Source organism: Hypanus sabinus, chromosome 6, assembly GCF_030144855.1.
Source record: "Hypanus sabinus isolate sHypSab1 chromosome 6, sHypSab1.hap1, whole genome shotgun sequence".
In the NCBI taxonomy this organism is placed as follows: domain Eukaryota; kingdom Metazoa; phylum Chordata; class Chondrichthyes; order Myliobatiformes; family Dasyatidae; genus Hypanus; species Hypanus sabinus.
In genome coordinates this window covers 179,914,165-179,941,924 of record NC_082711.1, presented here as the reverse complement: position 1 = coordinate 179,941,924, position 27,760 = coordinate 179,914,165, and the positions used below count along the sequence as shown (strand labels likewise).

Sequence of the window (27,760 nt, the reverse complement as noted above, 5' to 3'; positions counted from 1 at the left end):
GGTCCAGGGACGACTGGGCTGGTCCACGGACGACTGGTCTGGTTCAGGGACGACTGGTCTGGTCCAGGGACGACTGGTCTGGTCCAGGGACGTCTGGACTGGTTCAGGGACGACTCGTCTGGTCCATGGACGACTGGTCTGGTCCACGGACGACTGGTCTGGTCCAGGGACGACTGGACTGGTTCAGGGCCGACTGGTCTGGTCCATGGACGACTGATCTGGTCCACGGACGACTGGTCTGGTCCAGGGACGACTGGACTGGTTCAGGGATGACTGGTCTGGTCCACGGACGACTGGTCTGGTCCACGGATGACTGGTCTGGTTCAGGGAAGACTGGTCTGGTCCACGGACGACTGGTCTGGTTCAGGGATGACTGGTCTGGTTCAGGGACGATGTGGGATGACTGGTCTGGTCCACGGATGACTGGTCTGGTCCAGGGACGGCTGGGCTGGTTCAGGGACGACTGGTCTAGTCCAGGGACAACTGCTCTGGTCCACGACGACTGGTCTGGTTCAGGGACGACTGGTCTGGTCCACGGACGACTGGTTTGGTTCAGGGACGACTGGTCTGTTTCAGGGATGATGTGGGACGACTGCTCTGGTCCATGGACAACTGGTCTGGTCCACGGACGACTGGTCTGGTACAGGGACGACTGCTCTGGTCCACGACGACTGGTCTGGTTCAGGGACGACTGGTCTGGTCCACGGACGACTGGTTTGGTTCAGGGACGACTGGTCTGGTTCAGGGATGATGTGGGACGACTGCTCTGGTCCATGGACAACTGGTCTGGTCCACGGACGACTGGTCTAGTACAGGGACGACTGGTCTGCTTCAGGGACAACTGGTCTGGTTCAGGGCCGACTGGTCTGGTCCACGGACGAATGGTCTGGTTCAGGGACGACTGGTCTGGTCCACGGACGACAGGACTGGTTCTGGGACGACTGGTCTGGTACAGGGACGACTGGTCTGGTCCATGGATGACTGGTCTGGTCCACGGACGACTGGTCTGGTCCACGGACGACTGGTCTGGTCCACGGACGACTGGTCAGGTTCAGGGACGATGTGGTATGACTGGTCTGGTTCAGGGACTAACTGGTCTGGTCCAGGGACAACTGGTCTGGTCCATGGACGACTGGTCAGGTTCAGGGACGATGTGGTATGACTGGTCTGGTTCAGGGACTGACTGGTCTGGTCCAGGGACGACTGGTCTGGTCCAGGGACGACCGGTCTGGTCCAGGGACGACCGGTCTGGTCCACGGACGACTGGTCTGGTTCAGGAACGACTGGTCTGGTCCACGGACGACTGGTCTGGTCCACGGACGACTGGTCTGGTTCAGGAACGACTGGTCTGGTTCAGGGACGACTGGTCTGGTCCACGGACGATGTGGGACGACTGGTCTGGTCCACGGTCGACTGGTCTGGTCCACGGACGATCTGGGACGACTGGTCTGGTTCAGGAACGACTGGTCTGGTCCACGGACGAATGGTCTGGTTCAGGGACGACTGGTCTGGTCCACGGACGATGTGGGACGACTGGTCTGGTCCACGGACGACTGGTCTGGTCCACGGACGATGTGGGACGACTGGTCTGGTCCACGGACGACTGGACTGGTTCAGGGACGACTGGTCTGGTACAGGGACGACTGGTCTGGTTCATGGACGACTGGTCTGGTCCACGGACGACTGGTCTGGTCCACGGACGACTGGTCAGGTTCAGGGACGATTTGGTATGACTGGTCTGGTTCAGGGACTGACTGGTCTGGTCCAGGGACAACTGGTCTGGTCCATGGATGACTGGTCACGTTCAGGGACGATGTGGTATGACTGGTCTGGTTCAGGGACTGACTGGTCTGGTCCAGGGACGACTGGTCTGGTCCAGGGACGACTGGTCTGGTCCAGGAACGACTGGTCTGGTCCACGGACGACTGGTCTGGTCCACGGACGACTGGTCTGGTCCACGGACCACTGGACTGGTTCAGGGACGACTGGTCTGGTCCATGGACGATGTGGGATGACTGATCCGGTCCAGGGTCTGACTGGTCTGGTCCAGGGACGACTGGTCTGGTCCAGAGACGACTGGTCTGGTCCAGGGACGACTGGTCTGGTCCACGAACGACTGGTCAGGTCCACGGACGACTGGTCTGGTTCAGGGACGACTGGTCTGGTCCACGGACGACTGGTCTGGTTCAGGGACGACTGGTCTGGTCCACGGACGACTGGTCTGGTTCAGGGACGACTGGTCTGGTCCACGGACGACTGGTCTGGTCCACGGATGACTGGTCTGGTTCAGGGACGACTGGTCTGGTCCACGGACGAATGGTCTGGTTCAGGGACGACTGGTCTGGTTCAGGGACGATGTGGGATGACTGGTCTGGTCCACGGATGACTGGTCTGGTTCAGGGACGACTGGTCTGGTCCATGGACGACTGGTCTGGTCCAGGGACGGCTGGGCTGGTTCAGGGACGACTGGTCTAGTCCAGGGACAACTGGTCTGGTCCACGACGACTGGTCTGGTTCAGGGACGACTGGTCAGGTTCAGGGATGATGTGGGACGACTGCTCTGGTCCATGGATGACTGGTCTGGTCCACGGACGACTGGTCTGGTACAGGGACGACTGGTCTGGTTCAGGAACGACTGGTCTGGTTCAGGGATGACTGGTCTGGTCCACGGACGACTGGTCTGGTTCAGGGCCGACTGGTCTGGTCCACGGACGAATGGTCTGGTTCAGGGACGACTGGTCTGGTCCACGGACGATGTGGGACGACTGGTCTGGTCCACGGACGACTGGTCTGGTTCAGGGACGACTGGTCTGGTCCACGGACGACTGGTCTGGTCCACGGACGACTGGTCTGGTTCAGGGACGACTGGTCTGGTCCACAGACGACTGGTCTGGTTCAGGGACGACTGGTCTGGTCCACAGACGACTGGTCTGGTTCAGGGACGATGTGGGATGACTGGTCTGGTTCAGGGTCCGACTGGTTTGGTCCAGGGACGACTGGTCTGGTCCACGGACGACTGGACTGGTCCAGGGACGACTGGTCTGGTTCAGGGACGACTGGTCTGATTCAGGGACGACTGGTCTGGTTCAGGGGCGATGTGGGATGACTGGTCTGGTTCAGGGACTGACTGGTCTGGTCCAGGGACAACTGGTCTGGTCCACGGACGACTGGTCTGGTCCAGGGATGACTGGTCTAGTCCAGGGACAACTGGTCTGGACCACGGACGACTGATCTGGTTCAGGGACGACTGGTCTGGTTCAGGGATGATGTGGGACGACTGCTCTGGTCCAGGGACGACTGGTCTAGTCCAGGGACAACTGGTCTGGTCCACGGACGACTGGTCTGGTCCAGGGATGACTGGTCTAGTCCAGGGACAACTGGTCTGGACCACGGACGACTGGTCTGGTTCAGGGACGACTGGTCTGGTTCAGGGATGATGTGGGACGACTGCTCTGGTCCAGGGACGACTGGTCTAGTCCAGGGACAACTGGTCTGGTCCACGGACGACTGGACTGGTCCAGGGACGACTGGTCTGGTTCAGGGACGACTGGTCTGATTCAGGGACGACTGGTCTGGTTCAGGGGCGATGTGGGATGACTGGTCTGGTTCAGGGACTGACTGGTCTGGTCCAGGGACAACTGGTCTGGTCCACGGACGACTGGTCTGGTCCAGGGATGACTGGTCTAGTCCAGGGACAACTGGTCTGGACCACGGACGACTGGTCTGGTTCAGGGAAGACTGGTCTGGTTCAGGGATGATGTGGGACGACTGCTCTGGTCCAGGGACGACTGCTCTAGTCCAGGGACAACTGGTCTGGACCACGGACGACTGGTCTGGTTCAGGGACGACTGGTCTGGTTCAGGGATGATGTGGGACGACTGCTCTGGTCCAGGGACGACTGGTCTAGTCCAGGGACAACTGGTCTGGACCACGGACGACTGGTCTGGTTCAGGGACGACTCGTCTGGTTCAGGGATGATGTGGGACGACTGCTCTGGTCCATGGACGACTGGTCTGGTCCACGGACGACTGGTCTGGTACAGGGACGACTGGTCTGGTTCAGGGACGACTGGTCTGGTCCACGGGCGACTGGTCTGGTCCACGGACGACTGGTCTGGTCCACGGACGATGTGGGACGACTGGTCTGCTCCACGGACGACTGGACTGGTTCAGGGACGACTGGTCTGGTACAGGGACGACTGGTCTGGTTCAGGAATGACTGGTCTGGTTCAGGGACGACTGGTCTGGTCCAAGGATGACAGGTCTGGTCCACGGACGACTGGTCTGGTCCACGGACGACTGGTCTGGTCCACGGACGACTGGTCTGGTCCACGGACAACTGGTCTGGTCCAGGGACGACTGGACTGGTCCAGGGACGACTGGGCTGGTCCAGGGACGACTGGGCTGGTCCACGGACGACTGGTCTGGTTCAGGGACGACTGGTCTGGTCCAGGGACGACTGGTCTGGTCCAGGGACGTCTGGACTGGTTCAGGGACGACTCGTCTGGTCCATGGACGACTGGTCTGGTCCACGGACGACTGGTCTGGTCCAGGGACGACTGGACTGGTTCAGGGCCGACTGGTCTGGTCCATGGACGACTGATCTGGTCCACGGACGACTGGTCTGGTCCAGGGACGACTGGACTGGTTCAGGGATGACTGGTCTGGTCCACGGACGACTGGTCTGGTCCACGGATGACTGGTCTGGTTCAGGGAAGACTGGTCTGGTCCACGGACGACTGGTCTGGTTCAGGGATGACTGGTCTGGTTCAGGGACGATGTGGGATGACTGGTCTGGTCCACGGATGACTGGTCTGGTCCAGGGACGGCTGGGCTGGTTCAGGGACGACTGGTCTAGTCCAGGGACAACTGCTCTGGTCCACGACGACTGGTCTGGTTCAGGGACGACTGGTCTGGTCCACGGACGACTGGTTTGGTTCAGGGACGACTGGTCTGTTTCAGGGATGATGTGGGACGACTGCTCTGGTCCATGGACAACTGGTCTGGTCCACGGACGACTGGTCTGGTACAGGGACGACTGCTCTGGTCCACGACGACTGGTCTGGTTCAGGGACGACTGGTCTGGTCCACGGACGACTGGTTTGGTTCAGGGACGACTGGTCTGGTTCAGGGATGATGTGGGACGACTGCTCTGGTCCATGGACAACTGGTCTGGTCCACGGACGACTGGTCTAGTACAGGGACGACTGGTCTGCTTCAGGGACAACTGGTCTGGTTCAGGGCCGACTGGTCTGGTCCACGGACGAATGGTCTGGTTCAGGGACGACTGGTCTGGTCCACGGACGACAGGACTGGTTCTGGGACGACTGGTCTGGTACAGGGACGACTGGTCTGGTCCATGGATGACTGGTCTGGTCCACGGACGACTGGTCTGGTCCACGGACGACTGGTCTGGTCCACGGACGACTGGTCAGGTTCAGGGACGATGTGGTATGACTGGTCTGGTTCAGGGACTAACTGGTCTGGTCCAGGGACAACTGGTCTGGTCCATGGACGACTGGTCAGGTTCAGGGACGATGTGGTATGACTGGTCTGGTTCAGGGACTGACTGGTCTGGTCCAGGGACGACTGGTCTGGTCCAGGGACGACCGGTCTGGTCCAGGGACGACCGGTCTGGTCCACGGACGACTGGTCTGGTTCAGGAACGACTGGTCTGGTCCACGGACGACTGGTCTGGTCCACGGACGACTGGTCTGGTTCAGGAACGACTGGTCTGGTTCAGGGACGACTGGTCTGGTCCACGGACGATGTGGGACGACTGGTCTGGTCCACGGTCGACTGGTCTGGTCCACGGACGATCTGGGACGACTGGTCTGGTCCACGGACGACTGGACTGGTTCAGGGACGACTGGTCTGGTACAGGGACGACTGGTCTGGTTCATGGACGACTGGTCTGGTCCACGCACGACTGGTCTGGTCCAGGGACGGCTGGGCTGGTTCAGGGACGACTGGTCTAGTCCAGGGACAACTGCTCTGGTCCACGACGACTGGTCTGGTTCAGGGACGACTGGTCTGGTCCACGGACGACTGGTTTGGTTCAGGGACGACTGGTCTGGTTCAGGGATGATGTGGGACGACTGCTCTGGTCCATGGACAACTGGTCTGGTCCACGGACGACTGGTCTGGTACAGGGACGACTGCTCTGGTCCACGACGACTGGTCTGGTTCAGGGACGACTGGTCTGGTCCACGGACGACTGGTTTGGTTCAGGGACGACTGGTCTGGTTCAGGGATGATGTGGGACTACTGCTCTGGTCCACGGACAACTGGTCTGGTCCACGGACGACTGGTCTGGTACAGGGACGACTGGTCTGGTTCAGGGACGACTGGTCTGGTTCAGGGCCGACTGGTCTGGTCCACGGACGAATGGTCTGGTTCAGGGACGACTGGTCTGGTCCACGGACGACAGGACTGGTTCTGGGACGACTGGTCTGGTACAGGGACGACTGGTCTGGTCCACGGACGACTGGTCTGGTCCACGGACGACTGGTCTGGTCCACGGACGACTGGTCTGGTCCACGGACGACTGGTCAGGTTCAGGGACGATGTGGTATGACTGGTCTGGTTCAGGGACTGACTGGTCTGGTCCAGGGACAACTGGTCTGGTCCATGGACGACTGGTCAGGTTCAGGGACGATGTGGTATGACTGGTCTGGTTCAGGGACTGACTGGTCTGGTCCAGGGACGACTGGTCTGGTCCAGGGACGACCGGTCTGGTCCAGGGACGACCGGTCTGGTCCACGGACGACTGGTCTGGTTCAGGAACGACTGGTCTGGTCCACGGACGACTGGTCTGGTCCACGGACGACTGGTCTGGTTCAGGAACGACTGGTCTGGTTCAGGGACGACTGGTCTGGTACAGGGACGACTGGTCCGGTCCATGGACGACTGGTCCGGTCCACGGACGACTGGTCTGGTCCACGGACGACTGGTCTGGTCCACGGACGACTGGTCTGGTCCACGGACGACTGGTCTGGTCCACGGACGACTGGACTGGTTCAGGGATGACTGGTCTGGTCCACGGACGACTGGTTTGGTTCAGGGACGACTGGTCTGGTTCAGGGATGACGTGGGACGACTGCTCTGGTCCATGGACAACTGGTCTGGTCCACGGATGACTGGTCTGGTACAGGGACGACTGGTCTGGTTCAGGGACGACTGGTCTGGTTCAGGGCCGACTGGTCTGGTCCACGGACGAATGGTCTGGTTCAGGGACGACTGGTCTGGTCCACGGACGACTGGACTGGTTCAGGGACGACTGGTCTGGTACAGGGACGACTGGTCTGGTCCATGGACGACTGGTCAGGTTCAGGGACGATGTGGTATGACTGGTCTGGTTCAGGGACTGACTGGTCTGGTCCAGGGACGACTGGTCTGGTCCAGGGATGACCGGTCTGGTCCAGGGACGACTGGTCTGGTCCACGGACGACTGGTCTGGTTCAGGAACGACTGGTCTGGTTCAGGGACGACTGGTCTGGTACAGGTACGACTGGTCTGGTCCATGGACGACTGGTCCGGTCCACGGACGACTGGTCTGGTCCACGGACGACTGGTCTGGTCCACGGACGACTGGTCTGGTCCACGGACGACTGGTCTGGTTCAGGGATGACTGGACTGGTTCAGGGACGACTGGTCTGGTCCACGGACGACTGGTCTGGTCCACGGACGACTGGTCTGGTCCACGGACGACTGGTCTGGTTCAGGGATGACTGGACTGGTTCAGGGACGACTGGTCTGGTCCACGGACGACTGGTCTGGTCCACGGACGACTGGTCTGGTCCACGGACGACTGGACTGGTTCAGGGACGACTGGTCTGGTTCAGGGACGACTGGTCTGGTCCACGGACGACTGGTCTGGTCCACGGACGACTGGACTGGTTCAGGGACGACTGGTCTGGTACAGGGACGACTGGTCTGGTCCATGGACGACTGGTCTGGTCCACGGACGACTGGTCTGGTACAGGGACGACTGGTCTGGTTCAGGAACGACTGGTCTGGTTCAGGGATGACTGGTCTGGTCCACGGACGACTGGTCTGGTCAACGGATGACTGGTCTGGTTCAGGGACGACTGGTCTGGTCCACGGATGACTGGTCTGGTTCAGGGACGACTGGTCTGGTCCACGGACGACTGGTCTGGTTCAGGGACGACTGGTCTGGTTCAGGGACGATGTGGGATGACTGGTCTGGTCCACGGATGACTGGTCTGGTTTAGGGACGACTGGTCTGGTCCATGGACGACTGGTCTGGTCCAGGGACGGCTGGGCTGGTTCAGGGACGACTGGTCTAGTCCAGGGACAACTGCTCTGGTCCACGACGACTGGTCTGGTTCAGGGACGACTGGTCTGGTCCACGGACGAATGGTCTGGTTCAGGGACGACTGGTCTGGTCCACGGACGATGTGGGACGACTGGTCTGGTCCACGGACGACTGGTCTGGTCCACGGACGATGTGGGACGACTGGTCTGGTCCACGGACGACTGGACTGGTTCAGGGACGACTGGTCTGGTACAGGGACGACTGGTCTGGTTCATGGACGACTGGTCTGGTCCACGGACGACTGGTCTGGTTCAGGGATGACTGGTCTGGTCCACCGACGACTGGTCTGGTCCACGGACGACTGGTTTGGTTCAGGGCCGACTGGTCTGGTCCACGGACGACTGGTTTGGTTCAGGGCCGACTGGTCTGGTCCAAGGACGAATGGTCTGGTTCAGGGACGACTGGTCTGGTCCACGGACGATGTGGGACGACTGGTCTGGTCCACGGACGACTGGTCTGGTTCAGGGATGACTGGTCTGGTCCAGGGACAACTGGTCTGGTTCAGGGACGACTGGTCTGGTTCAGGGATGATGTGGGACGACTGCTCTGGTCCATGGACGACTGGTCTGGTCCACGGACGACTGGTCTGGTACAGGGACGACTGGTCTGGTTCAGGGACAACTGGTCTGGTCCACGGACGACTGGTCTAGTCCACGGACGACTGGTCTGGTCCACGGACAATGTGGGACGACTGGTCTGGTCCACGGACGACTGGACTGGATCAGGGACGACTGGTCTGGTACAGGGACGACTGGTCTGGTACAGGGACGACTGGTCTGGTTCAGGGACGACTGGTCTGGTCCACGGACGACTGGTCTGGTCCACGGACGACTGGTCTGGTCCACGGACGATGTGGGACGACTGGTCTGGTCCACGGACGACTGGACTGGTTCAGGGACGACTGGTCTGGTCCAGGGACGGCTGGGCTGGTTCAGGGACGACTGGTCTAGTCCAGGGACAACTGGTCTGGTCCACGACGACTGGTCTGGTTCAGGGACGACTGGTCTGGTTCAGGGATGATGTGGGACGACTGCTCTGGTCCATGGACGACTGGTCTGGTCCACGGACGACTGGTCTGGTACAGGGACGACTGGTCTGGTTCAGGGACGACTGGTCTGGTCCACGGACGACTGGTCTGGTCCACGGACGATGTGGGACGACTGGTCTGGTCCACGGACGACTGGACTGGTTCAGGGACGACTGGTCTGGTACAGGGACGACTGGTCTGGTCCACGGACGACTGGTCTGGTACAGGGACGACTGGTCTGGTTCAGGGACGACTGGTCTGGTCCACGGACGACTGGTCTGGTCCACGGACGACTGGTCTGGTCCACGGACGATGTGGGACGACTGGTCTGGTCCACGGACGACTGGACTGGTTCAGGGACGACTGGTCTGGTCCAGGGACGGCTGGGCTGGTTCAGGGACGACTGGTCTAGTCCAGGGACATCTGGTCTGGTCCACGACGACTGGTCTGGTTCAGGGACGACTGGTCTGGTCCACGGACGACTGGTTTGGTTCAGGGACGACTGGTCTGGTTCAGGGATGATGTGGGACGACTGCTCTGGTCCAGGGACGACTGCTCTGGTCCATGGACGACCGGTCTGGTCCACGGACGACTGGTCTGGTACAGGGACGACTGGTCTGGTTCAGGAACGACTGGTCTGGTTCAGGGATGACTGGTCTGGTCCACGGACGACTGGTCTGGTCCACGGACGACTGGTTTGGTTCAGGGCCGACTGGTCTGGTCCACGGACGAATGGTCTGGTTCAGGGACGACTGGTCTGGTCCACGGACGATGTGGGACGACTGGTCTGGTCCACGGACGACTGGTCTGGTTCAGGGATGACTGGTCTGGTCCACGGACGACTGGTCTGGTCCACGGACGACTGGTCTGGTTCAGGGACCACTGGTCTGGACAAAGACGACTGGTCTGGTTCAGGGACGATGTGGGACGACTGGTCTGGTCCACGGACGACTGGTCTGGTTCAGGGACCGACTGGTCTGGTCCAGGGACGACTGGTCTGGTCCACGGATGACTGGTCTGGTCCAGGGATGGCTGGGCTGGTCTGGTCCAGGGATGGCTGGGCTGGTCCAGGGATGACTGGTCTGCTCCACGGACGACTGGTCTGGTTCAGGGACGACTGGTCTGATTCAGGGACGACTGGTCTGGTTCAGGGGCGATGTGGGATGACTGGTCTGGTCCAGGGACAACTGGTCTGGTCCACGGACGACTGGTCTGGTCCAGGGACGACTGGTCTAGTCCAGGGACAACTGGTCTGGACCACGGATGACTGGTCTGGTTCAGGGACGATGTGGGATGACTGGTCTGGTCCAGGGACAACTGGTCTGGTCCACGGACGACTGGTCTGGTTCAGGGACGACTGGTTTCGTTCAGGGACGACTGGTCTGGTTCAGGGATGATGTGGGACGACTGCTCTGGCCCATGGACGACTGGTCTGGTCCACGGACGACTGGTCTGGTTCAGGGACGACTGGTCTGGTCCACGGACGACTGGTTTGGTTCAGGGACGACTGGTCTGGTTCAGGGATGATGTGGGACGACTGCTCTGGTCCATGGACGACTGGTCTGGTCCACGGACGACTGGTCTGGTACAGGGACGACTGGTCTGGTTCAGGGACGACTGGACTGGTTCAGGGACGACTGGTCTGGTTCAGGGACGACTGGTCTGGTCCATGAACGACTGGTCTGGTCCATGGACGACTGGTCTGGTCCAGGGACGACTGGTCTGGTCCACGGACGTCTGGACTGGTTCAGGGACGACTGGTCTGGTCCACGGACGACTGGTTTGGTTCAGGGATGACGTGGGACGACTGGTCTGGTTCAGGGATGACGTGGGACGACTGGTCTGGTTCAGGGATGACGTGGGACGACTGGTCTGGTTCAGGATTGACGTGGGACGACTGGTCTGGTACAGGGACGACTGGTCTGGTTCAGGGATGACTGGTCTGGTCCACGGATGACTGGTCTGGTCCATGGACGACTGGTTTGGTCCATGGACGACTGGTCAGGTTCAGGGACGATGTGGGATGACTGGTCTGGTTCAGGGACTGACTGGTCTGGTCCAGTGACGACTGGTCTGGTCCACGGACGACTGGACTGGTTCAGGGACGACTGGTCTGGTCCATGGACGACTGGTCAGTTTCATGGATGATGTGGGATGACTGGTCTGGTTCAGGGACTGACTGGTCTGGTCCAGGGATGACTGGTCTGGTCCAGGGACGACTGGTCTGGTCCAGGGACGACTGGTCTGGTCCACGGACGACTGGTCTGGTTCAGGGATGACTGGTCTGGTCCACGGACGTCTTGTCTGGTACAGGGACGACTGTTCTGGTTCAGGGATGACTGGTCTGGTCCACGGACGACTGGTCTGGTCCACGGACGACTGGTCTGGTTCAGGGACGACTAGTCTGGTCCACGGACGACTGGTCTGGTACAGGGACGACTGGTCTGGTTCAGGGATGACTGGTCTGGTCCACGGACGACTGGCCTGGTCCACGGCCGACTGGTCTGGTTCAGGGATGACTGGTCTGGTCCACGGACGTCTCGTCTGGTCCACGGACGACTGGTCTGGTCCAGGGACGACTGGGCTGGTCCACGGATGACTGGTCTGGTCCAGGGACGACTGGTCTGGTCCAGGGATGACTGGTCTGATCCATGGACGACTGGTCTGGTCCAGGGACGACTGGTCTGGTACAGGGATGACTGGTCTGGTCCAGGGACAACTGGTCTGGTTCAGGGACAATGTGGGATGACTGGTCTGGTCCAGGGACGACTGGTCTGGTTCAATTACAATGTGGGACGACTGGCCTGGTCCACGGACGACTGGTCTGGTCCACGAACGACTGGTTTGGTCCACGGACGACTGGTCTTGTCCAGGGATGACTGTTCTGGTTCAGGGATGACTGGTCTGGTCCACGGACGACTGGTCTGGTCCACGGACGACTGGTCTGGTTCAGGGACGATGTGGGATGACTGGTCTGGTTCAGGGACTGACTGGTCTGTTCCAGGGATGACTGGTCTGGTCCAGGGACGACTGGTATGGTCCACGGACAACTGGTTTGGTCCAGGGACGACTGGTCTGGTCCACGGACGACTTGTCTGGTTCAGGGACGACTGGTCTGGTCCAGGGACGACTGGTCTGGTCCACGGACGACTGGTCTGGTCGACGGACGACTGGTCTGGTCCACGAAATACTGGTCTGGTTCAGGGACGACTGGTCTGGTCCACGGACGACTGGTCTGGTCCAGGGTCAACTGGTCTGGTCCAGGGACGACTGGTCTGGTCCACGGATGACTGGTCTGGTCCAGGGACGACTGGTCTGGTCCAGGGACGACTGGTCTGGTCCACGGACGACTGGTCTGGTCGACGGACGACTGGTCTGGTCCACGGACGTCTGGTCTGGTCCAGGGATGACTGCTCTGGTCCACGGACGACTGGTCTGGTCCAGGGTCAACTGGTCTGGTCCAGGGACGACTGGTCTGGTCCACGGATGACTGGTCTGGTCCAGGGACGACTGGTCTGGTCCAGGGACGACTGCTCTGGTCCAGGGACGACTGCTCTGGTCTACGGACGACTGCTCTTGTCCAGGGATGAATAGTCTGGTCCAGGGACGACTGGTCTGGTCCACGGACGACTGGTCTGGTTCAGGGACGACTGGTTTGGTTCAGGGACGACTGGTCTGGTTCAACGATGAGGTGGGACGACTGCTCTGGTCCAGGGACGACTGGTCTGGTTCAGGGACGACTGGTCTGGTCCACAGATGACTGGTCTGGACACGGACGACTGGTCTGGTCCAGGGATGACTGCTCTGGTCCACGGACAACTGGTCTGGTCCAGGGACAACTGGTCTAGTCCAATGACGACTGCTCTGGTCCACGGACGACTGCTCTGGTCCAGGGACGACTGGTCTGTTCCAGGGACGACTGGTCTGGTCCAGGGACGACTGGTCTGGTTCAATTACAATGTGGGATGACTGGCCTGGTCCACGGACGACTGGTCTGGTCCACGGACTACTGGTCTGGTCCAGGGACGACTGGTCTGGTCCAGGGTCGACTGGTCTGGTCCACGGACGACTGGTCTGGTTCAGGGGCGATGTGGGATGACTGGTCTGGTTCAGGGATGATGTGGGACGACTGGTCTGGTCCAGGGACGACTGGTCTGGTTCAGGGATGACTGGTGTGGTCCACGGACGACTGGTCTGGTTCAGGGGCGATGTGGGATGACTGGTCTGGTTCAGGGACTGACTGGTCTGGTCCAGTGACTGACTGGTCTGGTCCACGGACGACTGGTCTGGTCCAGGGACGACTGGTCTGGTCCAGGGACGACTGGTCTCGTCCAGGGACGACTGGTCTAGTCCAGGGACGACTGGTCTGGTCCAGGGACGACTGGTCTGGTCCAGGGACGACTGGTCTAGTCCACGGACGACTGCTCTGGTCCAGGGACGACTGGTCTGGTTCAGGGACAATGTTCGATGACTGGTCTGGTTCAGTGACTGACTGGTCTGGTCCAGGGACGACTGGTCTGGTCCACGGACGACTGGTCTGGTTCCGGGACGACTGGTCTGGTCCACTGACGACTGGTCTGGTTCAGGGACGACTGGTCTGGTCCACGGATGACTGGTCTGGTTCAGGGACGACTGGTCTGGTTCAGGGACGATGTGAGATGACTGGTCTGGTTCAGGGACTGACTGGTCTGGTCCAGGGATGACTGGTCTGGTCCACTGACGACTGGTCTGGTTCAGGGATGATGTGGACTGAATGGTCTGGTCCAGGGATGACTGGTCTGGTCCACTGACGACTGGTCTGGTTCAGGTATGATGTGGACTGACTGGTCTGCTTCGTGGACTGACTGGTCTGGTTCAGGGATGACTGGTCTGGTTCAGGGACTACTGGTCCGGTCCAGGGACGACTGGTCTGGTCCAGGGACGACTGGTCTGGTCCAGGGATGACTGGTCTGGTTCAGGGATGATGTGGACTGACTGGTCTGGTTCAGGGATGACTGGTCTGGTCCAGGGACGACTGGTCTTGTCCAGGGATGACTGGTCTGGTTCAGGGATGATGTGGACTGACTGGTCTGGTTCAGGGATGACTGGTCTGGTTCAGGGACGACTGGTCTGGTCCACGGACGACTGGTCTGGTTCAGGGACAACTGGTCTGGTTCAGGGACGACTCGTCTGGTCCACGGCCGACTGGTCTGGTCCAGGGACGACTGGTCTGGACCAGGGAAGACTGGTCTGGTCCACGGACGTCTTGTCTGGTACATGGACGACTGTTCTGGTTCAGGGATGACTGGTCTGGTCCACGGACGACTGGTCTGGTCCACGGACGACTGGTCTGGTTCAGGGGCGATGTGGGATGACTGGTCTGGTTCAGGGATGACTGGTCTGGTCCACGGACGACTGGTCTGGTCCAGGGACGACTGGTCTGGTCCAGGGACGACTGGTCTGGTACAGGGACGTCTGGTCTGGTTCAGGGATGACTGGTCTGGTCCACGGACGACTGGCCTGGTCAACGGCCGACTGGTCTGGTTCAGGGATGACTGGTCTGGTCCACGGACGTCTCGTCTGGTCCACGGACGACTGGTCTGGTCCAGGGACGACTGGGCTGGTCCACGGATGACTGGTCTGGTCCAGGGACGACTGGTCTGGTCCAGAGATGACTGGTCTGGTCCATGGACGACTGGTCTGGTCCAGGGACGACTGGTCTGGTCCACGGATGACTGGTCTGGTTCAGGGACCGACTGGTCTGGTCCAGGGACGACTGGTCTGGTCCACGGATGACTGGTCTGGTCCAGGGATGGCTGGGCTGGTCTGGTCCAGGGATGGCTGGGCTGGTCCAGGGACGACTGGTCTGCTCCACGGACGACTGGTCTGGTTCAGGGACGACTGGTCTGATTCAGGGACGACTGGTCTGGTTCAGGGGCGATGTGGGATGACTGGTCTGGTCCAGGGACAACTGGTCTGGTCCACGGACGACTGGTCTGGTCCAGGGACGACTGGTCTAGTCCAGGGACAACTGGTCTGGACCACGGATGACTGGTCTGGTTCAGGGACGATGTGGGATGACTGGTCTGGTCCAGGGACAACTGGTCTGGTCCACGGACGACTGGTCTGGTTCAGGGACGACTGGTTTCGTTCAGGGACGACTGGTCTGGTTCAGGGATGATGTGGGACGACTGCTCTGGCCCATGGACGACTGGTCTGGTCCACGGACGACTGGTCTGGTTCAGGGACGACTGGTCTGGTCCACGGACGACTGGTTTGGTTCAGGGACGACTGGTCTGGTTCAGGGATGATGTGGGACGACTGCTCTGGTCCATGGACGACTGGTCTGGTCCACGGACGACTGGTCTGGTACAGGGACGACTGGTCTGGTTCAGGGACGACTGGACTGGTTCAGGGACGACTGGTCTGGTTCAGGGACGACTGGTCTGGTCCATGAACGACTGGTCTGGTCCATGGACGACTGGTCTGGTCCAGGGACGACTGGTCTGGTCCACGGACGTCTGGACTGGTTCAGGGACGACTGGTCTGGTCCACGGACGACTGGTTTGGTTCAGGGATGACGTGGGACGACTGGTCTGGTTCAGGGATGACGTGGGACGACTGGTCTGGTTCAGGGATGACGTGGGACGACTGGTCTGGTTCAGGATTGACGTGGGACGACTGGTCTGGTACAGGGACGACTGGTCTGGTTCAGGGATGACTGGTCTGGTCCACGGATGACTGGTCTGGTCCATGGACGACTGGTTTGGTCCATGGACGACTGGTCAGGTTCAGGGACGATGTGGGATGACTGGTCTGGTTCAGGGACTGACTGGTCTGGTCCAGTGACGACTGGTCTGGTCCACGGACGACTGGACTGGTTCAGGGACGACTGGTCTGGTCCATGGACGACTGGTCAGTTTCATGGATGATGTGGGATGACTGGTCTGGTTCAGGGACTGACTGGTCTGGTCCAGGGATGACTGGTCTGGTCCAGGGACGACTGGTCTGGTCCAGGGACGACTGGTCTGGTCCACGGACGACTGGTCTGGTTCAGGGATGACTGGTCTGGTCCACGGACGTCTTGTCTGGTACAGGGACGACTGTTCTGGTTCAGGGATGACTGGTCTGGTCCACGGACGACTGGTCTGGTCCACGGACGACTGGTCTGGTTCAGGGACGACTAGTCTGGTCCACGGACGACTGGTCTGGTACAGGGACGACTGGTCTGGTTCAGGGATGACTGGTCTGGTCCACGGACGACTGGCCTGGTCCACGGCCGACTGGTCTGGTTCAGGGATGACTGGTCTGGTCCACGGACGTCTCGTCTGGTCCACGGACGACTGGTCTGGTCCAGGGACGACTGGGCTGGTCCACGGATGACTGGTCTGGTCCAGGGACGACTGGTCTGGTCCAGGGATGACTGGTCTGATCCATGGACGACTGGTCTGGTCCAGGGACGACTGGTCTGGTACAGGGATGACTGGTCTGGTCCAGGGACAACTGGTCTGGTTCAGGGACAATGTGGGATGACTGGTCTGGTCCAGGGACGACTGGTCTGGTTCAATTACAATGTGGGACGACTGGCCTGGTCCACGGACGACTGGTCTGGTCCACGAACGACTGGTTTGGTCCACGGACGACTGGTCTTGTCCAGGGATGACTGTTCTGGTTCAGGGATGACTGGTCTGGTCCACGGACGACTGGTCTGGTCCACGGACGACTGGTCTGTTTCAGGGACGATGTGGGATGACTGGTCTGGTTCAGGGACTGACTGGTCTGTTCCAGGGATGACTGGTCTGGTCCAGGGACGACTGGTATGGTCCACGGACAACTGGTCTGGTCCAGGGACGACTGGTCTGGTCCACGGACGACTTGTCTGGTTCAGGGACGACTGGTCTGGTCCAGGGACGACTGGTCTGGTCCACGGACGACTGGTCTGGTCGACGGACGACTGGTCTGTTCCACGAAATACTGGTCTGGTTCAGGGACGACTGGTCTGGTCCACAGACAACTGGTTTGGTTCAGGGACGACTGGTCTTGTCCACGGATGACTCGTCTGCTTCAGGGACAACTGGTCTGGTCCACGGACGACTGGTCTGTTCCATGGATGACTGGTCTGCTTCAGGGACGACTGGTCTGGTCCATGGACGACTGGTCTGGTTCAGGGGCAATGTGGGATGACTGGTCTGGTTCAGGGACGACTGGTCTGGTCCTGGGACGACTGGTCTGGTCCAGGGACGACTGGTATGGTCCACGGACGACTGGTCTGGTCCACGGACGACTGGTCTGGTCCACGGACGACTGGTCTGGTCCAGGGACGACTGGTCTGGTCCAGGGACGACTGGTCTGGTTCAGGGACGATGTGGGATGACTGGTCTGGTTCAGTGACTGACTGGTCTGGTCCACGGACGAATGGTCTAGTCCAGGGACGACTGGTCTGGTCCACGGACGACTGGTCCGGTCCAGGAACGACTGGTCTGGTCCACGGACGACTGTTCTGGTTCAGGGACGACTGGTCAGGTCCACGGACGACTTGTCAGGTCCACGGACGACTGGTCTGGTTCAGGGACGAATGGTCTGGTTCAGGGACGACTGGTCTGGTTCAGGGACGACTGGTCTGGTCCATGGACGACTGGTCCGGTCCAGGAACAACTGGTCTGGTCCACGGACGACTGGTCTGGTTCAGGGATGACAGGTCTGGTCCAGGAATGACTGGTCTGGTCCAAGGACGACTCGTTTGGTTCAGGGATGACTGGTCTGGTTCAACGATGATGTGGGACAACTGGTCTTGTCCAGGGACGACTGGTCTGGTTCAGGGACGACTGGGCTGGTCCACGGATGACTGGTCTGGTCCACGGACGTCTGGTCTGGTCCAGGGATGACTGCTCTGGTCCACGGACGACTGGTCTGGTCCAGGGTCAACTGGTCTGGTCCAGGGACAACTGGTCTGGTCCACGGATGACTGGTCTGGTCCAGGGACGACTGGTCTGGTCCAGGGACGACTGCTCTGGTCCAGGGACGACTGCTCTGGTCTACGGACGACTGCTCTTGTCCAGGGATGAATAGTCTGGTCCAGGGACGACTGGTCTGGTCCACGGACGACTGGTCTGGTTCAGGGACGACTGGTTTGGTTCAGGGACGACTGGTCTGGTTCAACGATGAGGTGGGCCGACTGCTCTGGTCCAGGGACGACTGGTCTGGTTCAGGGACGACTGGTCTGGTCCACAGATGACTGGTCTGGACACGGACGACTGGTCTGGTCCAGGGATGACTGCTCTGGTCCACGGACAACTGGTCTGGTCCAGGGACAACTGGTCTAGTCCAATGACGACTGCTCTGGTCCACGGACGACTGCTCTGGTCCAGGGACGACTGGTCTGTTCCAGGGACGACTGGTCTGGTCCAGGGACGACTGGTCTGGTTCAATTACAATGTGGGATGACTGGCCTGGTCCACGGACGACTGGTCTGGTCCACGGACGACTGGTCTGGTTCAGGGGCGATGTGGGATGACTGGTCTGGTTCAGGGATGATGTGGGACGACTGGTCTGGTCCAGGGACGACTGGTCTGGTTCAGGGATGACTGGTGTGGTCCACGGACGACTGGTCTGGTTCAGGGGCGATGTGGGATGACTGGTCTGGTTCAGGGACTGACTGGTCTGGTCCAGTGACTGACTGGTCTGGTCCACGGACGACTGGTCTGGTCCAGGGACGACTGGTCTGGTCCAGGGACGACTGGTCTCGTCCAGGGACGACTGGTCTAGTCCAGGGACGACTGGTCTGGTCCAGGGACGACTGGTCTGGTCCAGGGACGACTGGTCTAGTCCACGGACGACTGCTCTGGTCCAGGGACGACTGGTCTGGTTCAGGGACAATGTTCGATGACTGGTCTGGTTCAGTGACTGACTGGTCTGGTCCAGGGACGACTGGTCTGGTCCACGGACGACTGGTCTGGTTCCGGGACGACTGGTCTGGTCCACTGACGACTGGTCTGGTTCAGGGACGACTGGTCTGGTCCACGGATGACTGGTCTGGTTCAGGGACGACTGGTCTGGTTCAGGGACGATGTGAGATGACTGGTCTGGTTCAGGGACTGACTGGTCTGGTCCAGGGATGACTGGTCTGGTCCACTGACGACTGGTCTGGTTCAGGGATGATGTGGACTGAATGGTCTGGTCCAGGGATGACTGGTCTGGTCCACTGACGACTGGTCTGGTTCAGGTATGATGTGGACTGACTGGTCTGCTTCGTGGACTGACTGGTCTGGTTCAGGGATGACTGGTCTGGTTCAGGGACTACTGGTCCGGTCCAGGGACGACTGGTCTGGTCCAGGGACGACTGGTCTGGTCCAGGGATGACTGGTCTGGTTCAGGGATGATGTGGACTGACTGGTCTGGTTCAGGGATGACTGGTCTGGTCCAGGGACGACTGGTCTTGTCCAGGGATGACTGGTCTGGTTCAGGGATGATGTGGACTGACTGGTCTGGTTCAGGGATGACTGGTCTGGTTCAGGGACGACTGGTCTGGTCCACGGACGACTGGTCTGGTTCAGGGACAACTGGTCTGGTTCAGGGACGACTCGTCTGGTCCACGGCCGACTGGTCTGGTCCAGGGACGACTGGTCTGGACCAGGGACAACTGGTCTGGTCCACGGACGTCTTGTCTGGTACAGGGACGACTGTTCTGGTTCAGGGATGACTGGTCTGGTCCACGGACGACTGGTCTGGTCCACGGACGACTGGTCTGGTTCAGGGGCGATGTGGGATGACTGGTCTGGTTCAGGGATGACTGGTCTGGTCCACGGACGACTGGTCTGGTCCAGGGACGACTGGTCTGGTCCAGGGACGACTGGTCTGGTACAGGGACGTCTGGTCTGGTTCAGGGATGACTGGTCTGGTCCACGGACGACTGGCCTGGTCAACGGCCGACTGGTCTGGTTCAGGGATGACTGGTCTGGTCCACGGACGTCTCGTCTGGTCCACGGACGACTGGTCTGGTCCACGGACGACTGGTCTGTTCCACGGACAACTGGTCTGGTTCAGGGACGATGTTCGATGACTGGTCTGGTTCAGTGACTGACTGGTCTGGTCCAGGGACGACTGGTCTGTTCCACGGACGAATGGTCTAGTCCAGGGACGACTGGTCTGGTCCATGGACAACTGGTCTGTTTCAGGGACGATGTTCGATGACTGGTCTGGTTCAGTGACTGACTGGTCTGGTCCAGGGACGACTGGTCAGGTCCACGGACGACTGGTTTGGTTCAGGGACGACTGGTCTGGTCCAGGGATGACTGGTCTGGTCCACGGACGAATGGTCTGGTTCAGGGACGACTGGTCTGGTCCACGGACAACTGGTTTGGTTCAGGGACGACTGGTCTGGTCCAAGTACGACTGGTCTGTTCCACGGATGACTGGTCTGGTTCAGGGACGACTGGTCTGGTCCACGGATGACTGGTCTGGTTCAGGGACGACTGGTCTGGTCCATGGACAACTGGTCTGGTTCAGGGACGATGTTCGATGACTGGTCTGGTTCAGTGACTGACTGGTCTGGTCCAGGGACGACTGGTCTGGTCCACGGATGACTGGTCTGGTTCCGGGACGACTGGTCTGGTCCACGGACGACTGGTCTGGTTCAGGGACGACTGGTCTGGTTCAGGGACGATGTGAGATGACTGGTCTGGTTCAGGGACTGACTGGTCTGGTCCAGGGACGACTGGTCTTGTCCACTGACGACTGGTCTGGTTCAGGGATGATGTGGACTGACTGGTCTGGTTCGTGGACTGACTGGTCTGGTTCAGGGACTACTGGTCTGGTCCAGGGACGACTGGTCTGGTCCAGGGACGACTGGTCTGGTCCAGGGACGACTGGTCTGGTCCAGGGATGACTGGTCTGGTTCAGGGATGATGTGGACTGACTGGTCTGGTTCAGGGATGACTGGTCTGGTCCAGGGACGACTGGTCTGTTCCACGGACGACTGGTCTGGTTCAGGGACAACTGGTCTGGTTCAGGGACGACTCGTCTGGTCCACGGCCGACTGGTCTGGTCCAGGGACGACTGGTCTGGTCCAGGTACGACTGGTCTGGTCCACAGACAACTGGTCTGGTTCAGGGATGATGTGGGACGACTGGTCTGGTTCAGGTATGACTGGTCTGGTCCAGGGACAACTGGTCTGGTCCACGGACGACTGGTCTGGTTCAGGGACAACCTGTCTGGTGCAGGGACAACTGGTCTGGTCCACGGACGACTGGTCTGGTTGAGGGACAATGTGGACTGACTGGTCTGGTCCACGGACTTCTCGTCTGGTCCACGGACAACTTGTCTGGTCCCGGGATGACTGGTCTGGTTCAGGGACAACTGGTCTGGTCCAGGGACGATGTGGGATGACTGGTCTGGTCCCGGGATGACTGGTCTGGTTCAGGGACGACTGGTCTGGTCCAGGGATGACTGGTCTGGTTCCGGGACGACTGGTCTGGTTCAGGGATGACTGGTCTGGTCCAGGGACGACTTGTCTGGTTCAGTGACGATGTGGGACGACTGGTTTGTTTCACAGACGACTGGTCTAGTTCAGGGATGACTGGTCTGGTTCAGGGACAATGAGGACTCACTGGTCTGGTCCAGGGACAATGAGGACTGACTGGTCTGGTCCAGGGACAATGTCGGCTGACTGGTCTGGTCCAGGGACAATGTGGGCTGACTGGTCCAGGGACGATGAGGGCCGAGGTTCAGTAGAACTAGTGCCCATGTAAGGAATGGAAAGGAACCACCAGTTCACAGGGCACAGCAATTCTTCTGAGATAGGGTGAAGGGCTGGGTTTCAGAACCCTTGTAAACTCTGTAACTGAGCTGGAACCTCTGGTCATTTGGTCAGAGATGAGGCTCTGCTGCCGAAGAGAGAATCAGTGCAGCTCCAGAAAGATCTGAGTCATAAGGAACCAAAGTATCGCTGTGTCGGGCTGAGGATGAGAGTCAGGTGTACTCCACGGACTTACACCAGGAAAGTTGTTGTTTTCTGGCAACAGGACAGTGCAATGCGTAAAAATTACTACAGGAAATATAAAATAAGTAGAGTAAAATGGGGTCCATGGGTTCATGGACCATTCAGAAATCTGACATCAGAGGGGAAGAACCTGTTCCGAAACATTGAGTTTGTGTCTTCAGGCTGCATACCCCCTCCCTGATGGTAGCAATGAGAAGAGGTTGCGTCGCGTCCCGGATTGGGGGGGTCACCTTTTGAAGATTTCCTTGATGGTGGGGAGGTGGGTGTCCGTGGTGGAGCTGACTGTAGTTTTTTCCAGTCCTGTGCATTGGGAACTTCATAGCAGACGGTGGCACAACAGTCAGAGAGGCCTCCTCGGCACATCTGTAGAAATCTGATGGTCTTTGGTGACGTGTCACTTTGACATTTCCAGGCACATGGCATTATTAGCAGGGTCAGGTCCCCAAGTGCCCCTCAACTGCACGATGTTGGGCCTTTTCAGTAGGGTGTTGATAGTAAATCAGATGAGATATCGGATATTGGGGAGCTGGGTACGGGTGTTGAGAGTTCCTCCCTTGTGGGATCACAGACAGCCTGATGGGTTGCACTGGTGTGAGCTATGATGCGGGGAGAGCTTTGGATGAACTGTTAAAGTTACCTGGAAGGCTGAAGATGGGAGAGCAGCCAGGAGAACTTGGAGCAGATGGACCTATGGTGGCAGCTTGGACTGAGGCTCAGCGGCTGTAGCACTGAGACAGCAGTACCCCGGGCACGGCCAGTAAGGGTCCTGGCAGACCCCTGTAAACACAAGAGATTCTGCAGTTGCTGGAGATCTCAAAATTCGAAGTAAATTTATTATCAAAGTACATATGTGTCACCGTATACTAACCTGAGATTTGTTTTCTTGTGGGCATTCACAGTAAATCCAAGAACCCTAACAGAATCGTTGAAAGAGCGCATCCAACAGGACAAACAGACAAATAACGGGCAAAAGATAACAAACTGTGCAAATGCAACAGAAAAAAAATTAACAATAAATATCGAAAACATCAGACGAAGAGTCCTTGAAAATGAGTCTATAGGTTGTGGGAAGAGGTCAGTGATTGGATGAGTGAAATTGGTCCAAGTTGAGGGGTAATAATTGTTCCTGAATCTGGTGGTGCAAGTCCTGAGGCTCCTGTACCTTCTTCCACATATAAAATGCTAAAGGAACTCAGCAGGTCAGGCAGCATCTACAGAGGGGAGTGAACAGTCGACTTTGTGGTCTGCAGAATCTTTTTGTTTATGGTGAGAAGATCAGAGTGGGTGGGATTCGTGGAGAGCACTCATCAGTCTTTAAGTCAGTCCCATCACAGGACTGTTCCAACAATAACTCCAATTGTTCTGTGGGTCAAAAACGGAGATGACAGAACCCAAGAGCCAAGATGTGTGTGTCCTGTGTAGGGAACGCACAGCGCGCGTGTGTCCTGTGTAGGGAACGCACATCCCGTGTGTGTCCTGTGTAGGGAACGCACATCCCGTGTGTGTCCTGTGTAGGGAACGCACAGCGCGCGCGTGTCCTGTGTAGGGAACGCACAGCGCGCGCGTGTCCTGTGTAGGGAACGCACAGCGCGCGTGTCCTGTGTAGGGAACGCGCAGCGCGCGTGTGTCCTGTGTAGGGAACGCGCAGCGCGCGTGTGTCCTGTGTAGGGAACGCGCAGCGCGCGTGTGTCCTGTGTAGGGAACGCGCAGCGCGCGTGTGTCCTGTGTAGGGAACGCGCAGCGCGCGTGTGTCCTGTGTAGGGAACGCACAGCGCGCGCGTCCTGTGTAGGGAACGCACAGCGCGCGCGTGTCCTGTATAGGGAACGCACATCGCGCGTGTGTCCTGTGTAGGGAACGCACATCGCGCGTGTGTCCTGTGTAGGTAACACACATTCCTTCAGGTCCTCCTTGCCTCTCTCCCCAGCATTCTGATCTTCATGGCCCTGAAGAACAGCAAAACAGGGAGCCTGCCTGTCAGTGAGATCTACAACTTCATGACAGAGCACTTTCCTTATTTCAAGGTAGGTGAACCTTAATCCTGGTTCGAACGGTTTTAAGATTTGCTTTATTTGTTACCTGTACTTTGAATCAGGCTGTGAAATGTGTCAAATTAAATCAGTATTCTGCAATGTCACCATACTTCCAGCACTGACTCGAACCTAATTCACCAAGGATTTCCTCCTCATCTCCATTCTAAAAGGACATCGCTCTATTCTTGGCAAGATACTTGGTAGTGTGGAGGAGCAGAGGGATATGAGGGTACACGTCCACAGATCCCTGAAAGTTGCCTCACAGGTATATAGGGTAGTTAAGAAAGCTTATGGGGTTTCATAAGTCGAGGGATAGAGTTTAAGAGACGCGATGTAATGATGCAGCTCTATAAAACTCTAGTTAGGCCACACTTGGAGTACTGTGTCCAGTTCTGGTCGCCTCACTATAGGAAGGATGTGGAAGTATTGGAAAGGGTACTGAGGAGATTTACCAGGATGCTGCCTGGTTTAGAGAGTATGGAATATGATCAGAGATTAAGGGAGCTAGGGCTTTACTCTCTGGAGAGAAGAAGGATGAGAGGAGACATGATAGAGGTGTAGAAGATATTAAGAGGAATAGACAGAGTGGACAGCCAGTGCCTCTTCCCCAGGGCACCACTGCTCAGTACAAGAGGACATGACTTTAAGGTAAGGGGAGGGAAGTTCAAGGGGGATATTAGAGGAAGGTTTTTCACTCAGTGGTTGGTGCATGGAATGCACTGCCTGAGTCAGTGGTGGAGGCAGATACACTAGTGAAATTTAAGAAACTACTAGACAGGTATATGGAGGAATTTAAGGTGGGGGGTTATATGGGAGGCAGGGTTTAAGGGTCGGCACAACATTGTGGGCCTGTACTGTGCTGTATTGTTCTATGTTCTATTCTGAGGCTGTGCCTTCTGGCCATAGACACTCCCACCATAGGAAACATCTTCTCCACATCCACTCTAACAAGACCTTTCACCATTCAATAGGTTTCAATGAGATCATTCCTCTTTCTTCAGAGTTTCAGTGAGTACAGGCCCTGAGCCATCAAACACTCCATATGACAAGCCATTCAATTCTGGAATCATTTTTGTGTACACCCAGTAACCATCTCCAATGTCAGCACATAATTTCTTGGATAAGGGGCCTAAAACTGCTCACAAACTTGAAGTAGGGTCTCACCAGTGCTTTATGAAGACGCATCATTACATCCTTGCTTTTATATTCTAGTCCCCTCTAGGCCATGTAGTTTGCCAGGCGAAGACTTTTTGACTGCTAAACACTTCAACATGTGATTGTCAGGCTCCTCCCCACAACGTTCCTCACTCCATCAGTAAATAATCCAGACAGGATGGGCTGAAGGCTCACTTTCTGAGTTGTTTCAATCTGTGACTGCCCCTCCAAGTCAGTCACCACCCGGCCTTGGAAACAGATCACTGGAGTCCCGCATCACTGGTCACTCACTCCCACCGTCACCAGAACTCCAAACAGGTCTACAAGGACACGCACTCCAACCATCACCAGCACTCCAACAGGTCCACAAGGTCACTCACTCCCAACATCACCAGAACTCCAACAGGTCCACAAGGTCACTCACTCCCAACATCACCAGAACTCCAACAGGTCCACAAGGTCACTCACTCCCAACATCACCAGAACTCCAACAGGTCCACAAGGTCACTCACTCCCACCGCACCAGAACTCTAACAGGTCCACAAGGTCACTCACTCCCAACATCACCAGAACTCCAACAGGTCCACAAGGTCACTCACTCCCACCGTCACCAGAACTCCAACAGGTCCACAAGGTCACTCACTCCCAACATCACCAGAACTCCAACAGGTCCACAAGGTCACTCACTCCCAACATCACCAGAACTCCAACAGGTCCACAAGGTCACTCACTCCCACTGTCACTAGAACTCCAACAGGTCCACAAGGTCACTCACTCCCAACATCACCAGAACTCCAACAGGTCCACAAGGTCACTCACTCCCACTGTCACCAGAACTCCAACAGGTCCACAAGGTCACTCACTCCCACCGTCACCAGAACTCCAACAGGTCCACAAGGAAACTCACTCCCACCGTCACCAGAACTCCAACAGGTCCACAAGGTCACTCACTCCCACTGTCACCAGAACTCCAACAGGTCCACAAGGTCACTCACTCCCACTGTCACCAGAACTCCAACAGGTCCACAAGGTCACTCACTCCCACTGTCACCAGAACTCCAACAGGTCCACAAGGTCACACACTCCCACTGTCACCAGAACTCCAACAGGTCCACAAGGTCACTCACTCCCACTGTCACCAGAACTCCAACAGGTCCACAAGGTCACTCACTCCCAACATCACCAGAACTCCAACAGGTCCACAAGGTCACTCACTCCCAACATCACCAGAACTCCAACAGGTCCACAAGGTCACTCACTCCCAACATCACCAGAACTCCCACAGGTCCACAAGGACACTCACTCCCACTGTCACCAGAACTCCAACAGGTCCACAAGGTCACTCACTCCCACTGTCATCAGAACTCCAACAGGTCCACAAGGTCACTCACTCCCACCGTCACCAGAACTCCAACAGGTCCACAAGGACACTCACTCCCAACATCACCAGAACTCCAACAGGTCCACAAGGTCACTCACTCCCACTGTCACCAGAACTCCAACAGGTCCACAAGGTCACTCACTCCCAACATCACCAGAACTCCAACAGGTCCACAAGGTCACTCACTCCCACCATCACCAGAACTCCAACAGGTCCACAAGGTCACTCACTCCCACCGTCACCAGAACTCCAACAGGTCCACAAGGTCACTCACTCCCAACATCACCAGAACTCCAACAGGTCCACAAGGTCACTCACTCCCAACATCACCAGAACTCCAACAGGTCCACAAGGACACGCACTCCAACCATCACCAGCACTCCAACAGGTCCACAAGGTCACTCACTCCCAACATCACCAGAACTCCAACAGGTCCACAAGGACACTCTCTCCCACCATCACCAGAACTCCAACAGGTCCACAAGGTCACTCACTCCCACTGTCACCAGAACTCCAACAGGTCCACAAGGTCACTCACTCCCAACATCACCAGAACTCCAACAGGTCCACAAGGACACGCACTCCAACCATCACCAGCACTCCAACAGGTCCACAAGGTCACTCACTCCCAACATCACCAGAACTCCAACAGGTCCACAAGGACACTCTCTCCCACCATCACCAGAACTCCAACAGGTCCACAAGGTCACTCACTCCCACCGTCACCAGAACTCCAACAGGTCCACAAGGTGACTCACTCCCAACATCACTAGAACTCCAACAGGTCCACAAGGCCACTCACTCCCAACATCACCAGAACTCCAACAGGTCCACAAGGTCACTCACTCCCAAC

The 27,760-nt window shown here is 58.3% G+C and overlaps 1 protein-coding gene across 1 annotated transcript in view; it reads left to right on the top strand.

Annotated features, from left to right (window-relative positions):
• LOC132395134 (forkhead box protein N1-like) overlaps positions 1-27,760 on the top strand; it is a 255,271-nt gene that overhangs the window by 213,044 nt on the left and 14,467 nt on the right. Inside the window, exon 7 of the mRNA XM_059971435.1 lies at positions 24,266-24,362. Within this exon, the coding sequence (XP_059827418.1) occupies positions 24,266-24,362 (97 nt within the window). The remainder of the gene's footprint in view (positions 1-24,265; positions 24,363-27,760) is intronic.